The following is an 18,948-nucleotide window of genomic DNA, read 5'->3' as shown; positions in this document are numbered from 1 at the left end:
TGTTACAAGATGTACATAGCTAATCTGCTGAGAAATAATAAACAACACTTTATCCCAAATTATTTTATTCATGAGACCATTTTTCCAATTGGTGCAATCTTGAAGTATGGGTCGGATCTTGGGATCACATAGCCACGCCAACACACCCCTAAGTTAATGCTTTAAGCATTCTTAATCTACAGAGGAAGAAGGTGGTGCAAAATATTTAAGGCTGGCGAATGTGGTTTAAAACATCCTTGTGTTTTCTTTTATTTCTTCTTTTGTTTTTGCATATTTTCATAATGGATAAAATCTCATTACACGATTACCCATACTTTCCTATGTAAGTATTGTGAGCAGTTACTTTCCAGGGTGGAAATGACAGCATCTGCCTCTGATTGTCCCAGCACAGGAAGTATGACTTTTGGGAGCTCTCAGAACAGGCACCCACCACTGCCAGAAATATCTTGAGCAAGATTATATTGCTTCTTTTTTTTCCCCAGGAGCTGGACTGAAATTTTTGTAATATGCATAAAGTGTCCACATATAACTTACAAATCAGCCATCACATATTTTCAGCAGTATTGTTTTCACAGGATAAACCTTGGTGTTGTACAAAACTAAATCTGTTATCTATTTGATAAATGCATTTTAAAATCCAAGAACATGGGTAAGTGACACAAAGAGAGGGAAGATTTGCAAGCAGTGACAAGAGTTGACAGGAAGGAAAACCAGCATCTTTACAAGTGGCTTGTCAGAAGTCATCTCCCCCCAAAAATTTGACTCTGCTTATCCACACTTGTGCAGTACTAATAAATTAATACAAAAGCTTCATTAGATACTATCCCTATAAATTATTGAAGAGAGGTAGATCCCAAGGTCTTGGAGACATTGTCCAGAAGATTCTGCTAGATTGGATGCTGAGAGCTGTCTCCCATGACAGTCCTGGATACTAAGCCACTGTTAAATGTCTGTCTTGACAGAGATTTATTTTGTATGTGCTTGAAACTGAACCATGTCACATATTTGGCAGGAAATGTAATCCCTTCAGAAAGAGGATTTGATCCTCGGTGTGATCTTGCCATTCTCAGCCTGGAATAGCTCTTGGTAAAGCCAGCATAAGGTCTGCCCATACATTCCTGCTTGAGCAAGAGAAAAGTCCCAAACGTGGGGCTATGAGAGGAAAAGCTCCTGTCCCCACCAATCCACATGGCCCCAGTGGCATGAGAAAAGATGTCCTACAGATACAAAACTGCACAGTGCACACACAAGATGCCTCCATCTGAATTCATACAGAGAATTGGTGGATATTTTTCAAATTGTTTCCCACTCCCCCAAAGTAGCATGCCATGCAAACAGCAGCAGAAGAATTAGCAAGGAGAGTAATGCAGGGCTCCTGGTTTGAACAGAATCAAAAAAATCACTGAATGAATGACAGCTTAGAGATCCTCCCTTAGAGCTGACAGCTCCAGAATTCCCCCACCAAGTTGATTCTGAGTTTTGATACTTTCTTTGGCTTGCCCTTCTCCTTTCTTCTGTTCAGACCAGCATGGCAGCCCTTCCCCTGCTATCAGCTATACCATGACTTTCTGTCCTTTCCTGCTGACCGTATCTCCTAAATGTAGCTAGTCCCACCCCTCTGCCATTTTGTGTTTTCTGGTTGCACTTCTCATACGAGATTCCCATTGCTCCAGTATATGAATTGGAATTTACTACTCCCTTTGCCTGAAAACCTGAGGTGTGAACCTCAGCAACAGCTGAAAGCACAGCATATCTGGGATGTAGCCTAGCATTTGATACAGTGGCTCACAAAATCTTATTAGAAAAATATCTTATAATGTCTTGGATAAGAGTGCTGTCATGGGGATTGCAAACCAGCTGCAGGAATGTAAACAAAGGACAGCAGGTCAGGACAGACAGCACTGCTCTGAGCTGTGAAGGGGTATCCAGCTGGGTTTCCCCAGGAGTTTCATTTTACATATTTCTTAATGCTCTGGAGAAAGAGATGAACATTCTGAGCATTAAATTCATGGATGATACTAAATTACTAGATGTTTTTAATATCAATCAGGACTGAGTTATTCTATAGGGGGAAAGCAGAGAGGATGGGAATGGGAAGAGTCTGTGACCAGACTCAGCTATACAAATATGTGAGGAAGGGTTTTATGTCCCAGCTGATAATAATGGGAGGCCACTGGAAGTCCAGCCAAAAGCAGCTTATATCTGATCTGTCAAAGGCTGGAGCAGAAAAATAACAACAAACTCAACTAGGAGGTAATTATTAATTATAAATTTTCTCCCAAAGATGCCAGATAAAAATTTTCATTTTCTAGTCTCAGTGTATTTCAATGTTTGCAGTTTCCTAAGATTTTGTGTGGTTTCATGCTACAGAGTAGCACGTAGGAATGTAATACAAAGCCATGTGTCTTCATATAAACATATAATATCTCTTTTCTGAGGAGAAACCAATGGTAAAAATCATACCATTTTCTTTGAATAACTTTGCATGACTTTGTATGACTTCTATCACCATGATGAGAGCAGAAGTAGTAAAAATTGACACAGAGGCAATAAGCCCTTTTAGGAATTTCACTCTCTACAAGCAAAACAATCCCCCAAATAGAATCTGCCTAGAGGTGTAAAAGCAACAATTACTTCTGCGTGTTCCCAATCGGTCCTTTATTACAGAATAATAGAATCATCAGAGAATGGTTTGGGTTTGAAGGGACCATAAAGATCTGGTTCTAACCCCCTAGCTATGAACAGGCTTTCACTAGACCAGGCTCCTCACGAAAAATGAGATTTTTTCCAAGCACTATGCTCCGTATGCTATGGAAACACCCATGAAAGCATGCCACTGTCCTTATCTATTTTAGTGACAATATGTGTGGAGTGCTTAACTGTATCACACTACTCCATAACAGATTGTGTCATGCTCAGCACGTATAGCTGGAGGAGGAAGGTGGAAGGGGGGACATTCAGAGTGATGGCTTTTGTTTTTCTAGGTTACGGATGATGGAGCCCTGCTGTCCTGGAATGACTGAACACCTGCCTGCTCATGGGAGTGGTGAATGGAAGCCCTGTTTTGCTTTTCTTGTGTGCATGACTCTAGCTGTACTTGTAAAACTGCCTTTTTTTTTTTCAGCCCACAAGTTTTCTCACTTTTTCTTTCCTGATTCTCTGCCCTACCCCACTGGGGAAGGCAAAGCAGCAGCTGTGTGGGGCTCAGTCACTGGCTGGAGTCAAACCATGACACACCAAAAACCTAAACATGTCAGCTAAAACAAAGGTATCCATTGAAAATTGTACTGTTCCCTACTTTCCCTCCTGACTGGTAAACACTGATATGGAAAACTAGATCAAAATCAACAGAAGAAAGAGTATGCAACACACACAAAAGTCTCTTCAGGTTGCTTTAAGTCATGACAGAGGATGACTTCAGCAGAGGCATGAAAACCATGCCTGGCTCCAAGTACAAATCCCAAAGGTCTGAGTAGCTAATGAGATGATTTTAATCCATCTTTAGAAATACCTACCACTGCTAGTGGCTTATATTTTTTTCATGTGAGTATTGCCAAAGAGACTTCTTAGGGAGGAAGAAAAATATTTCCAGGAGCTGTAGTACACCTAAAGTAAACATAAATTTTGGTTTTATGCAATGCAATCGCTTGTATGACATAAAACACTAATGTGTGGATGCTTTATTTTTTAAGTGAATGTTACACTTAAAAGTTCTTAGGGCTGACAAGGGAAAAAATACCTGGGACTGAATCTCCTTTGATAAAATCGTGTATAGTTACTTTAAATTTAAAGAATGCCTTTCAAATATGATAAAAAGTGTTTTCTAATGGGTTCTCTTGTATTATAAGATAATAATTATAATATTTTCTCTATTTTCTTATGAATTTAACACATCTTTTCAGTGGAATATTTGCAGAGACTCTTCCATTCTCCAAAGTTTCTACAGAAGATAAACACAAATTTGCTTAGAAAAGTTATGTTGAGCTAGTTTCTGGCAGCAATCTGGCAGCATCTTTACATCTGCACAGCATTGTGATTATCTCACAAATTCACAATACTTTAATTCTGAACCCTACTATTTTCCATAGAGGCAATATCTTCAGTGCTGTTCTGAATGCTCTGAATGTTAAGTGTCTGGCTCTGGCTGGATTCCCTACATTTTTTGTCCGTGAACACGTAGCACATGGCTCTTGATTACTACTTTTAAATTGATCTGTGTCTGCTATGAAAATATATTGCTTCATAAAAGTCTTTCAGGGTATCAGCTTCCAAATTAATGATTTTTCTCTCAAGCTCTGACTTTGAGAGCTTACAGTACAGAATCGTGCAGTCCAGCTACTTGAATCAAATTGAAATCCATCCATCTGCAATTCAGATCCAAATTCTTTCAGTGCTCTTGGCTCATCTCTAGGTAAAGAGCAGCTGTTGTCCTGTTAAAATGACTGTAAATAATTCTAACTTCAAGCTCCAGCAGTGAAATTCACCCTGCTTCACTGGGGAGCACTTAATCCCCAGGATGTTCCTGGGTTTGGTGTTGAGCTGGCGGAAGCTGCACAGTGGTGCTGCAGCGGTGCTGCTTTACAGGGTCTGGCCCTGGCAGAGGCAGTGCCCAGCGCTGCCAGGAGCTGTGCCAGCCCTGCAGGGCACTGTGCCCTCCTGGGGCCACAAGGCTGAGCCACAAACCCTGACTTGGGCTAATTTCACAGGGTGCTTGCACCTGTACAACACAGGTGAGGAGGGGAAGAAGCTAGGGTTTCTTTCTCTCGCTATTTTCTCCTTTTTCATGCCAAATGAGCCTGTCACTGTGCTTTTCAGGGGTTACATGTGTTCTGCAACACAAACAGCACAGCACCAGAGAAAGGCGTGTTTACAGCAGAGATTCAGTAAAGTGTTTAAATGAAGAATTTTCCAGTAAAAGGAGATGGGCCCTAACCAAGAAGGAAGGTACTTGTTAAAGCAACTCTATCAGAATAGCAGATGAATCACAATGTGATATAGCACTATTTGAAAGGATGTTTTGAATGGAGCTGTCAGCAAGTATTTTAATAGCAAGTCTTCAATTTCTTCTTTATGGGGTTTTTAACCACCAAGAAGAAAACATAAGTAACAAGGAGGGATTTAGGAATTGTTTAGTGTTTGGCTGTTCAAAGAAAGAAAAGAGCCCTCCACATGCATTGCAGCTAATGAAAATTGCCATTATGGGGTTTTTTATTCCATTTGTGAATGCTAAACACTGTAATAATGCAAAGTCCTTATGATTTTCTAAATCTCCTCAATAAGGAGGATATTATCTACTTATTTAATGACCCAATCTCTAATGGCAAAGAGCTGCTACCACCAGCAGCTCCAGCTCATTCACATAGTTCCTCTCCCTAATTAAAAGGTCTTTACAGTTAAAAATAAAGAAATGAATCAATCAAAAACCCAAACTGCCATCAGATGATAGGAAAATAAAAGGCACTTCAGGGACAGATTTTCAATTGCTTGGCATCTACAACTGGGAGTACTCTTTTGAAACAACTCAGTCCTCCTTTAGGCACCTCAGATAGAGCCAGACAGTTCAAAAGTGCTCAACAAATATTTCTTTGGAAAATCCATCCCTAGCTGTGGCTTTGTGTCCTACAGCCATTGTGGATAGCGAGACTCAATCGTAAGTCACCTACCTCCCTGTTGGAGCAATGTCATAGCATCACCCCTTCTGCAGGAAACTATCATAAAGTACCTGACTGTACTCATCCTGCCACTGCTTGCTGTTACAAGAACAGAGGCAGCAGGTCTATTTTTACCACACTGCCAGTGAAGGCAGCAATAGCCCTGCTCTTGGATTTCCCTTGCAGGGCTCAAAGCCAGATATCCATGTTGCAGCACAGGCTCCTTACTAGCTTGAATATCAAGCTCAAAATGGAGTGTTGCTGTCTGCATGGCATTCCTTGAGGGTAATGTGCCAGGTTAAAGGTTTCCTGTATGATCATCAGTCTAAGGCCAAAACTTGAGTAATTATTCAAGAGCTGTTTACAGCTAATGAAAGCTGCAGTTGCTTTCTCTAAGAACAAAGAACAAAGCCCAGAGGTTTTACAGTACATCCCTCTTCTCAAGCATTTGGTGGTATTAACGTACTACCTGTTTATTCTATAGGAAATTCAAAAAGTTCAGTTAACAGTTCTTTTTTTCATCAGTCTACAGCTGTGTAAATATTATCCCAGTCTCTCCTTTGACATCCACCTAATCCCCAGACCTTGTGTGCAAAATGATATAAATGGAGTCACTTGTGTAACCCACTGCTGTGTCCCAACATACCTAGGACTGAATATTTGACTTCTGTGAGACCAGTGATGTTGTATGACACACCTCTGAGGTGACCTCATTTTCTAAGCACAGTTTTACTATGAGTTTCCCAGGTTTTAACCATGGAGCCGAGTATGATGAAAGAGTTGTGGAAACACCATACCAAGATTTGCATGACAACACTGAAAAAGAAGCCAAATTGTCATTCTGCATTGTTTACTGCGGTTGCCCTGCACAGTTTCTGTTTTGATCTACTCAGATGAAAAGCTCTGTTAAGTTTTAGAAACTTCTCCTCATCTCTGCTTTTGAGTCACTTTTGAAGGCTATTTGCCTTTCCCATTTTCTCTGTGGTAGCTAAGGAGACGAAAGTCTTTCTGTATGCACCAGATATCCCTTACACAATGGGAGAGAAATATTGATATTTTTATATTGCACAGTGGGTCATATTTATGAATTGATGCATGCTTCATCATAGCTCTAAATAATGGAACATTTTGGATAGGAACAAAGGGCCTGGAACTCTCTGTCAGAGTTTCCAGCTGCAGCTTCTTCTCCCTTCTGAACTCCTTGCAGGCTGATTTTGGAAAGGTAGAGCTTTCTCAGGATCAATGTTACCCATGAAAATGATTTATTCAAGAGAAAAAGTAAGCTAAAGCCTTCATTGTAATACAATTTTCCACCTACTCTTTTCTCATCACCTCAAGGTAAAAATGCAGGACTTAGAGCTCATATTTAGGCCTGCAGAGCTTAGCTGAATTCCTCTTTCAGTCCATGCCAACATCCAGAAGTTTCTCTGGCGTTTCTTTAGGACCTCTGATGTTACAGGGATCAGTGATGAAGACTGTCATGTGATGCAGAGATTATTGCTGCAATTTCACACTGCCTGCCATGATGCAAACTCCTGATGCACACTGTGAGCCAAAGCTGTGTTACCCTCAGCCCTTTTGAGCTTTGGGGATACCCAAAACAGCTGTAACATCAGGAGGGCAGTGAAGATGACTCTACTCTGTCCCAGAAGAACAGAACAGAAGAGGAGAAGACAATGTTGTGGGGACAGACCCACAGCTCATCGGCACAGATGGGGCAGGGGTCTCCTAGTGTAGGGTGAATTCACCTTTTCTCTTTGTCTTCCACTGGTAAAATTCTGGGGATGAAAACTGCAATACCTCAGGCTAATTTCACATTTTTAAAATTGAGATTCAGACACTTTGCAACAAATAAAAAGTAAGTATATAAACATGCAAGTCACCATCCAAGCTTATGTTCTCCCTCACTGTAACTTATGTAGATTGCTGCCTATGTGCATAGCTTTCATTACAAATAAAACATAAAAGCCAGCGCATATCCTGAAGAACTATTTTTCTTTATTGCAACACCATTACACAAAGCCTAGTAACATAAACAAAGATTAGACTTGGCTGTTTTGAACAAATAACCATTTATTGCCAAGGCTTTTCAGGAGCTTTCATTTTCCTTTTTGAAAAACAAGATCCTCTGCCAACCTAGCAAATGTGTAACATTAAATAATAAGCAAAATAATGGGACACCCTACCACACTAGTTTATAGACAGCCTCAGAGTGCCACAGTTGTACATGTCCAAGCTAAGTCAGAAACCCAGTTAAATTAAGCAGACATAGTCAATCAAAACCCCATCAGCAGAGTCCTTTGGGACACAGCTGCTGTTCCTTAGTGCTGCAGCCAGCCTTTAGGGCGGGAGGACACAGGAGGAATGGTCCAGGGGCAGATTGGTCCATGCCACTGGAGCAGCAGAACACAGCCAGAGAAGCTTTGTGCTGTTTCCTGTCCTGGCCCAGTGCCAGAGAGCTCAGCACAGAGCTGTCTCAGCCCTAGAGGAGCAGCCAGGTTTGTGGTGGGCAGGTGGAAGGAGAACCCCCTGTGCCCAGGATGTGCAGCCCTGCCTGCCTGCTCCGGCTGTGGAGCTGCAGCTGCCGAGGCTCCAGCGCTTCCCTCAATGTTAATTCCACCAGACTTCTCCATTTTAAAGTAATCGTGAATCTCCTAAGCCCAGCCAGAAGTAATCACACAACAAGCTGTCCCTTAGACAATGAGCAGAGATTATTCAGCTTCCTTGTACCCCAGTGAAACAGCAGCTTCCTTCCTGTGGCTGGGGCTGTGATTAACCATGCAGTTCAAGGTGAAAGAAGAATGCGGTTCCAGGCATATATGGCTTCCTTTAACCTCAGCAAAACACGGTGCCAGATATTTCAATTAGTGTGTACCAAGGTCACAAAATCAATTTCTTATCGCCCAAAAACACACATACTGTAAATTTCATTTTCAAGCCATAATCTCTAAATTAAATCTGTGTACCTAAAAAATATACAGTGCAAAATTGCAGTCCTTCAGCCCCCTCCTTCTCTTGCAGCACAGCAACATTTTCACAAACATCACCTGGCTTTGTGCTCTATATTTAGAGCACAATGTTTGGTTAGATTCTAATCTTGGAGAACGTCATTATCTCTTTCTTTGGCAAATAGAGGTCCAAAGTGTCAATTACCTTCTTAAACTCTTTCATACACAAAGGGCTGAGCTGGGTTTGATATTCTGTCTGCCAACAGCTCAGTCGGCAATTTTTCACAGTCATACACAGAAAAATTGTGCACCAGCATATCATCCTAGATAAATTACACATTTCAAATGTGGTTACATACAACTTCACCACTCCTGGCCAGTATATTCTGGCAGAAGAGAATAAAAAACAAGTTAAAAAAAAGGGAAAAAAAAATCCCAAAGAGAACACTTTTCTGCAACTGAACACTATGAGTTCAATAAAGAATTACAGAGAAAAAAAGTCAAATGAGTGTAGATTAGTGGGCTATTGTACATAAATCAGTGTATCTGTGCAGAAATAACATCATCTCTTCTGTGTGTAATTCCTGATGATACATCCCTCGTTCTGTGGGTGACACTGACTTCATAGCCCCAAAGGCAGCTGCACAGTCTGAAGGCTGCCTCCACCATGGGTGAGTCTATGTTGAGAAGTCTCAAGGAAGTGGAATGTATGGAAGCAATTTCTTTAAAATAAATCTTGGTCTTCACTGAACTAAAGCTGATTTTGACTATGCAATCACGGAACAAGTAAAACTGACAATTTTGAGATTGCCTTATTTTCTTTCACAGAAAAGTCTGCTTTTTTCACATGCCTACTTATACACAGGTTCCTGTGTATATGGTTGTGTGCATCTAATATACATGTATGAGTATACATGTTCAGGAAATACTTTTCATCCTTTTACTTCAAACCAGCAAGTGAGAAGAACACTTTGTTACTGTTGGACCTCCGGGGACTACTTCAGATGTTAGACACAGGAAGGGAATCATATCTCTGGTAAACACAAAGCAAGCAAACTCTGAAATAACAAGTTTATAGCTCCTTAAATTGATTTTCCCACATCCTCTAAACATGTAACAATTTGATTCTTAGTACCATGAAGCAGGATGAAAGGAGTATTTTCTCAAGAAAGGAAATTAGTGTTATTTGGCAAGGGTTAAAACACATTTTGAATTAAACAAGAAAGAAACCATCCAAGTGCAGATGATCAGCCTAAAGTTTGTGTAAATTTTTGAGTGAGACAAATAACTCTTTTCTACCACATCATCTACACACATTTTAAAAACTTCTTAGATGCAAGCAGGACAAATTTAAAAGAGAGTCTGGTTATGATTAAAGATATAACGAGCAAGTTTTTTTTCTTTCTGGTCCTTTCCAAAATGTATTACTGTATTTTAGTCATGCTCAAAGTACCATTTCAAAAAAATGTAAACAAAACACATGAAAAAAATGGAGGGGAATTCACAAATCTGTGAATGTAATGAGTCTCTCTAAAAAGTCCCTGAAATGGACTTTGTCCAAGACTTCTTAAAGTTAGGGTCAATTTTACTAATGGTTTTGTGGGCTGTGTCTTTGGCCCAGGTGAACTGTGTTTTCTGGAAGCAGGAAGAAGAGCTAACCCCCTGGTGATCCTCTGTCTCTCATTTGAGTAGGAAACTGTGAGGGATTTCTTAATTTCTGGATTTGACACTTTGGGTGCATAAAATGCTTTGAGTCAAAATTTTATGGACTCAGCCATTTACAGAGGTAAGACAATTGGAGTGAGACAGCCTCCACCTTGCCTTACTCAGCAGGCATTGTACTCCAGACATCCTGCACTGCTTTCCTGACTCATGTTCTCATGCATCGCCAGCCACTGCCGTTACACATGCTCCCCTTTCAAATTCCTGACCTGCTCTTAAAAAATTCAACTAGAGCATAATTTGAATAGTAGCTATAAAAAATAAATTCAAGGCTACATAAGCTGTTTTGACTAATATTGTTAGCCAAGGGTATGGATATTTTCAAGAACATAAACATAACTCCATTCTTTGTGGCTGGAAGGCAACCATACAACAGCTGCTTAGTCCCCAGCAGCCTACAGACATCACAGCCATCAAGCCCTTCCAAATTCACAGAAAAATGTGACATCTTGCACATGAAAAGGCAAAGGACATACATAAAGCCGTAGGTCCCCAAATGGCCAGGAACCTGCTATGTTAACATTAACACCAGCACTTTCCTAGGCAAGTGGACTGTTATGCACCAGAAAATCAAATCCTCCTGGTTAATTTGTCCAGCCTTTTCAATTCCATGGTCTGCCTACAGGTTTAATCTGGAATATGAAATCAAGATACCTCAGCTGGGCAACATCTCACAGCCCAGCAGTCAATCTTCAAGAAAAGTAAAAAACCACTCAGCTATATTATTACCAAAGAAGACACAAGGGAAGAAAACTTTCTGTTCCCTGGAGAAGAACCCTGAAGCCATGTGCTCAGTTAAATATAATACCTAAATATGCAACAAACAGGATCTTTTGGTGATCCCAACAAATCTTGGGATCACCAAAATATCCAACACCAAAACCTGAAGTAGGAATTCTGAATTCAAAGGTGACTCCTGCTCTTTCCCTGAAACCCTGTAAAAGCTCCAGCAGAATACAGAGGCAAAGCAGTAGAGATTAGGAGATGCAGGAAAAGGGGAAAAGAAGAAGGGTAAGGAACATGTCAAAAAGGCTGAGAATTAGTGATCTTCTTTGGCCCCCCCATATAGCACATCCCAAGTTTTCTGAGCTGTCACATGCTGAGTTGAACCCTGTTAGTATTTGGCTAAGGCATATCTATCTCCTGCTGTGCTATGTTAGAGCAGCTGCAATTTGCCTTTTTATAGCTTGTGGTAACTGATAGCAGTGAAATGAATTTAGGAAGTGTGTGGATTGGATCTTCCATATCAGCGATTTCAGACTATTTGGTAAACACAGAAGAGACATCCAGTGATGTATGCCTGCTGTTAAGAAAAGTAAAAATAAAATTTTCCTTTGGTGAACCAACATTTGAATTAAATACTTTTCTACTGAAGAACAGTTTTGAATAGAATAAAATGATTATACATAGTAGTTTTACAGGGTCATTTTAATTTTAAACCAAAAATTCCCTCTATAAAGACTATACACAAATTGGGTGCTGCAAAATGGCAGCAATGACACCAGTGAATCCAAACAAATTCAGTGACTGCAATAAAAGGCAATGGTGGGACTCAGCAACATCACGTTAGAACAAGGAACTGAGGTCTCACAGGAGAATTCCTTTTTATAGATGGCAAAAGCCAGAGAGTTTGTCTTTGGACCCTCCATAAAACAAGAAAATATGTTTGTGTTCAGATATTGAGCATGCTTTCAACTTGATTCATCTAGATTTATACAAATTGCCCTGTGTTCTAACAGGGATTCTGTATTTTGATATAAAATACCACTTTGCACTGATGTATTTTGTACCTCTGTAAAATGATAAATCCTCCTACACTGAACTTCAGAAACAGAGTTACTGCCTTGCTCCAACAGAAAGTTTCTCTGACAGCCTAAGTCCTTGCACAATATTTCTGGAAGAGCTGTAACTATTTTACAAGTAACACTGATTAATCCTGCAGTATAATTTGCAAGTGACATTTACAAGGGAATATTGTGTAGGGATATCTGGGAGGGATATTGTGTTCAGGCTCTTCCTGCTTGCCTGCCTACCCTCCTGGAACAAACAGCGCTGCTTCATTTTCCTTCCGTATTTTACAAAGTTAAAGTAAACACTGTGATCACACTGTTTACTTTAATTTCCTGCAGTGTGCCAGCAAAGCAGCAAATTGGCAGTCAGCAATCAAGAAGCAGCCAGCATTTGAAACAGCAGAGCTGCTTAGGAAAGCATCACTGATGCCAACTCATTTTCCCTTTGTTTTAAAAATAAAATATTGGCTTCTATGAAGTTTTACTTCTACCCTTATCTTTTCTAAGGGATCTGAAATTTTGTTTGTTTCCCTTAATTTTCTTTTGGAAGAAAGCTGGAATTATGAACAACACCTAATTTATATGTCCTACTCTTATAAAAAGAACTACATTTACAACTGTGGCAAATATATTTTATTTATCTGTAAAAAATCTGTGGCATTTTTGCATGAGAGGAAGTTAACTTGTCTATAAATCAGTTGTGTCTGGGTATATCTTTATTTTTTATGCCAAGATCTTTAGCCCATGTTACTTTAATTAGGTGTATGATATGGTGAAGCTAAAGCCTAGTGCATTACAAGCAGAGTACACATCTGCCCAAGAACAGTCCTAAAAAGCAAATAGATGTACTGTCAGAGGTCATTCTTTCTTATTTAATACTACATAAAGCAAGGAATATAAATACAAAAGAAAAAAGTAAGGAGACTGGGATAGTATTTTGTACCTCAGAGGTGTAAAGCTTGACAAGGTGACTCATTTATGGCTTTCTGGAAGATACTGTACAGAGGGAATTTATTGCTATGTAGGTTATAATTCCAATATATAAAAGAGGCCAGATACCACAATCTGTTATTCTCCTGACTATGTACATTCCTGCATATATTCTTGCTGAAGACAATGAGATTATGAAGAGGATTAGCTTTTTGTTAGAGTGGCCAAAGTATGCCTACAGAAAGTCCAAAACATGACCTAATTTAAAGTGGTTGAAATCTTGTGGGAAAGATTGTAAAAGGGTAATTATTTTAAAAGCCATGACTTTGACACCAGGAAATTAAATTCATATCTATGTGTCTTTATCTATACACAGCAAATCCAATAATCTTGAGCTCTCTGCAGTCACTTAGCCAGCTGGCAAAGGGAGCAAAGTCAAAACTAACAAACCCCATTCCTAAGGTATGTTGACATCAGTGATTCATGATTCATCAATAATGGTGCTAGGAAATAAATGTAAGAGGACATTATTGCCTTTTGCAGCACAGAAAACTCAAGGGAAAATGTCTAAGTGTGTCACAGTGAAAAGACAGGGCTAGCGAAGAAATAACTTTTACAAGTATTTAAGAGGTGTTACAAACAAGTGAAGGCAGAGAAACAAATGTAAACCTTTCACTGTAAGAATGTACCTATAAATAAAAATGAAGAGTGTCTCAGCTATGAAAGCTTAAGAGGACTAACCTGAAAATTAACATTTTCTGTTCAACATGTTTATAAGGAGGAAGAATTTGAATTGCTTGTTTCAGAATAAAGTCTCAAAACAATGACTGTAGTGATTTAACTATCCACCAGGATAAGCACAATGAAGAATGGTTCTACGTTATACAAAATTAGTAATGTTGTTGACAGTAATTATGACTCTCACAACCTACCTAAATAACTAAAAGGGCAAATATATAAACACAATGTACGATACAGGCTCTTCTGAAAATGCCTGTATTAGCACATAATTGATGATCTCCTTTGAAGGTGACTGCACTACTATTGTAAAAGCCCAAGATTATTAACTGAATAAAAATGGGTAGCTATCTCTAGAACAGCAGATACACCTGCTGCTTTTGCCACACAGAACAGCAAGACCTCATACATCATTAAACAACTGAGGCTTTGCTTTACGTTTTCACAGCTTTAAACTATTTATGATAGGGTGTAGCCTACATTTCTAACCCTTTATAGAACCTACCCAATTAAAATTCTGGTTACTTTTTTTTATGTTATTAGGGGACTACTGCACAATTTTAGTAATGCACCGGGTTACATGCTGCCCTAGAGAAACATTGTCTCTTTTTCAGGGCCGACAGCCACACAGTTCTGCTATAAGCTTTGCTGCTTTGCTGGAGGGTGAGTGACTTTTGTGGCTGTTGAGGTATTTTACCAGAGAAAATGTTGGTCTCCAGACATGAGACTTGCATCAAACCATTGTCACTTGCCTGCAAAGCACCACAAGTACATCTAGGGTCTTGCTTGCCTGGACTGACATTGGAAATTTTATTTTAAAGACTGAGTTTTCAAACACTGAGCATAATTCTTAATAAAAAAATTAATGGATTGACAAGATTTGTGAATGCATATTACACTGCACTGAATTTTCTTTAAGTGCTCAATAAATGTTTCTATGAAATTGAATGTAGATTTCTCTAAGAAAATACAGGTAAAAAAAAAGAGAAAGTAAGAAAAAGTATGAGTAAAGGAAGAGCATGGAAGGTAAGATAAATCTGTCCTCACAAATTTGTATTCAATAGCATTAAATAGGTACATATATGATGGATAGGTTTAAGAACATCAGTCATGGCAGCGAGAACAACAGGTATCTTTACTGCAAATTTAATTGATGATTCATAATCACAGGTTTTGTAGACCAGTACAGACAATGTAGTGGGTACCAGATGATGCTAGGTAAGTAAATTCTAGTTTGATTTATTCCAGGCAGTATTGCTGAAATTGACTTGGTTTTCTTCTTTCTCTGCATTATGTACAAGTGTAGGCCCCTGATTCTGCAAACATGAGGTGCACTTATTGTTCAAACCAGCTGACTTTCATGGCATTAAAGCTGAGCTAGTGCAAGAGCAAAAGCAACATTGTGAAAGCCATTTCTTACTTTCATTTGACCAACTTGATAGACAAATAATGATTAACCTATCACAGCAAGGTTAGCATTAAATTCAAGCAATATATTTAGAAACTACACGACAGTTGATGCAAAGAAGAGCCTGACAGAACAGTGTTTGTTCAGACTTTAGACGGGAAGGCAAAGGGTAAATAATAGTGCTGCCTACACTACCTAATGGGAGGTCATGAGGGTTTGTGGAGGAGATGAAGCTAAACTATTATTAGAAATGTACAGTGGTAAGTGCACATGGGAAGGAAAAGTTACAAGCTGCAACAGGAGAAACCTCAACCAGATATTAGAAAAAATGTTTTCACAGTTATGGTGATCAGACATTGAAACAAGGGCCCAGAGGTTTCACCCTTGGAAATACCCAAAACTCAGCTGGCCAAAGCTCTAAGCTACCTGCTCTAAGTTGAATCTGCTCTGAGTGGGGAGCTGGACCAGATGAACTACAGAAGTCTCTTCTAAACTAAATTATTCTATGATTCTGTGATTCCTCATTTTTTGTTATTTTAGCCATCTATATTTCTCTTTAAACATTCCCACCTTATAAAAGGGTAGATGCCTTTCTTAGAAAAAAAGGCCTTTGCATTCTAAATTTTCCTAAGCAAACATACTTCCAAGCACAGCATGGCAAATGAGCTATAAAAATCCAAAACCCTGTGGGCTGTTTTCCTGCATTCATACCAAACCAAATGGTTACTGCTACATTTCCCAAGATGCTTGAAACACAAAAACTGTCCTAGTAGATGGTTACTACTCATAACTACTTCTCAGGATACTGAAAACTGACAAGATTCATGTGACTTTTAGCCTGTCTGAAGCTGTAAGGTATGGACTTAGCCATACCTAACAGTTAAAATAAATATTAGAGCTATTCATAATGGAAGACAACTTAAATATAAAGGCAGGAAAAATATCTCAGCTTACGGTTCTTCAGATGTAAGACAATCATCCTAAAGTAGATTGCTTAATAGGATTTCTGGCATATTTCTCTTGCAAGAAGCTGTAGTAGAAAAATCAACACTGGCATGTCTCTGGCATACACACCTCCTTGGTTTTCTAGAGCAGCCCAGGAGCTGTTATTTGGTGGTGATCAGCTGCTGGGAAAGAGTGGCCAAGTGCTGTGTGTGTGAGGCAGGGAGCTGAGGGCTGCACAGGAGCCACCACACCAGCCCTAACTTCAGAAATCCTGAGTCACAAGGGAAATTGCTGAGGGTAAATTAGCAAAGATTAGTTAGCAGCTCTCACGGAAAAGGAAAGCTAGAAAACAGGTCATACTCAACTGAGATACATGGCAAGCTATATCAAAACACCAGGCTGAGCATTGTACATGTACATGTACAATTTCTCAGAAAATATTAAAGTTTTTGGCTTTGAAAACCTTTTAGTGTGTGACACTGTTGTGACATTAAGTTTAATCCTTGAACTAGTGGGCTCTTGTGTAAGCTTTTCAATTGAGCACATAACAAAAAAGGCATAAGTAAAATCTGTTTACCTTTACAGACTGTTATGCCATTTCCTGTGTATCCTTGGGTACAATAGCAGCCTGTTGTCCCACCCTGAACTTCACACCTGGCGTCTTTGTGGCATGTCATGTTGCAGCTTGGAGAAGTGCAGCCATAGTCCAGCAGACTGGAAATCAGAACTGGAACAAAGGAAAATCAGACTTGTTTCATTATCTAAGAACTTTTTTTCTGAGCTCTAAAACAAGGTCTGGGCTAAAGGATTCCACAAAAGGCATGTATTTCAGCGAGCATCATCACAGACTCAGTTGTACTGCGGGGTAGGGCAAGGGCCACCAGCTGCAGGGACCTTATCTCTGGTAAAACAGCAGACACCACAGATAAACAGCTCAAATGTGTTCTCAACCAGTATAAAATTGGTAAACAGCATAGAAGTTACTCAGTGATCTGAGGGAAACATTTGGATTTCTTTCAAAGCTCTCTAGTAGTTTCCAGTAAAGCTCAGGCACGTATTTGCTCTCTGAATTCTGTATGGAGCATAAGCCAAACTGCCCTACACATCTGATGGAAAAACACCAAAGAGGGTTCCCCTGGTTGGATTTTTTATTATTATACTTCTTTTTTATTCCATACTTCTGTAGCTAACACAGAGGCATGGTCTGGTAGATTAAGATAAAATGTCACATATTTACATCATTATGACAGCGCAGTTTAAAAGCTATTTATGGTGTGGCAAATTATTTATTCTCTTAAAATACCATAGCTACTTTTCCATTGTATGAATGCATATGGTTTTCAACACAAAGGAAAAAGGAATCTCTTCTTTTGAGAAAAATTACAGGTCACTGTACTATCACACACACCCTATTATTGGTTAGATATAGAGAAAGTAAGAAAGGAAAGTAAGTTTTTTACTTTGTAGTTTACAAACTGTAAGCAGGACATAGGGAAAGTTGTAGAACACCAAGATCCTTCTGTGCGCTGTCTTACCCTGCAGCTCTGTTTTTCCCTACCTAAATGTCATTCTGGATATTTGTTAGCCTAGCATCACAGTTTTATTGCCTCATGAAATCTCACTGATATGTTGTTTTCTTGGACAAATTAAGACTTCATGAAAAGTTCAAAAGACTAAAAATTGCACACAATTTCAAAATAATTACATATCATCGGAGTCAATTTACATATCAACAAATTTCACATTTTCTCTGTGTTTCTGAGAGACTGTCTTCCACAGTGATTAAAACAGAAACCTGTGGGATTGTGTTGTCATTTTACTGTTTTCAGCATGTGAAATCTAAAAATTTTCCAAGCAGATGGAGAGAGAAGGAAAAAACACCAAAAACAAATGCACAGAAACTCACAATGTTTCTGTGGAAAAGTACAAAAGTCACAATGAGATAAAGACAGGCATTTTGGGGTTTGGCTGTGGGTTGATACTAGCCATGCAGATTACCAAATCCAGCAGCAGCATAGATCAAAGCTAAAGGGACTTCCAGTTCAACCATCCCCAACATAACAATTCCTCCTGTCGGATCCCACTCCCTTCTCACCTGCCACACACTCCCCAGAGACAGAGATTCCACCTACCTAGGAATGGAAGCAGTTTCATTGGTGATGCTGTTGCAGTGCCTGTTGCAGAGCCCCTGTGTCAGAGAAAGAAACTCCCTGCTTTAAAATAAATGACCATGTGCAAAATACGCACACATGAGTATCAGGGAAGCGATGTCCTGGCGCAGGCACAGCACTGACACTGCCCTTTGTCCCAAGCCTCACGCTTCCAAAAGTTCCTGAGGCTCTCAGGCAGGACAGGAAGGGTCAGGAGGGGCTGAGGACCTGGTCTTCTGGCGAGTAGGAAAGCAATGAGAAAGCAAAAGGGAAACAAGAGGCTGCGTCCTGCAGAGGGTATCAGAGAGGACTCCGGGGTGAGGAGGTTAGAGGAGCATGGAGCTGCTTGGGAGAATGGCTGGGGCAGGGGGAGGGCGAGGCTGGAAGGGGTGGCTGCAGCCTGCTGGCAGTACAGGAGCAGCAGGTGGAGCAGATGAGGGAGGGTGAGGAAGAGGTGGAGGAGAATAGTAACTTGCTCAGTGTTTACGAGCTCAGAGGTAACGGTCTACATGCTTCCTTCCACCTTTTCCTGCTGACATGAGTATATGTGAGCCCCGAGACTCCTTTTGTTTGGAATCAATCTTGGCTAACTGCTGTTCTTACTGCTTTCTTCAGTTTTGAGATGGATCTTTACTGCAGCCAAGCAATGTTGCTTTAAGGGTAATG

At 39.9% G+C, this 18,948-nt stretch overlaps 1 protein-coding gene across 1 annotated transcript in view; it reads right to left on the bottom strand.

Moving 5' to 3' along the window:
- Window positions 1-18,744, bottom strand: part of ADGRL4 (adhesion G protein-coupled receptor L4) — a 73,194-nt gene extending 54,450 nt beyond the window's left edge. Inside the window, exons 1-2 of the mRNA XM_058842635.1 lie at window positions 18,265-18,744; window positions 16,710-16,859 (exon numbers count right to left, since the gene is read on the bottom strand). Coding sequence (XP_058698618.1) covers window positions 16,710-16,859; window positions 18,265-18,286 — 172 coding nt within the window. The 5' untranslated portion in view covers window positions 18,287-18,744. The remainder of the gene's footprint in view (window positions 1-16,709; window positions 16,860-18,264) is intronic.
- Between the last annotated feature and the right edge of the window lie 204 nt (window positions 18,745-18,948).

The sequence above is a fragment of the Poecile atricapillus genome, chromosome 7, assembly GCF_030490865.1.
Source record: "Poecile atricapillus isolate bPoeAtr1 chromosome 7, bPoeAtr1.hap1, whole genome shotgun sequence".
NCBI lineage: Eukaryota > Metazoa > Chordata > Aves > Passeriformes > Paridae > Poecile > Poecile atricapillus.
The sequence above is the reverse complement of the archived record's forward strand: the minus strand, read 5'-3'. Positions and strand labels throughout refer to the sequence as shown.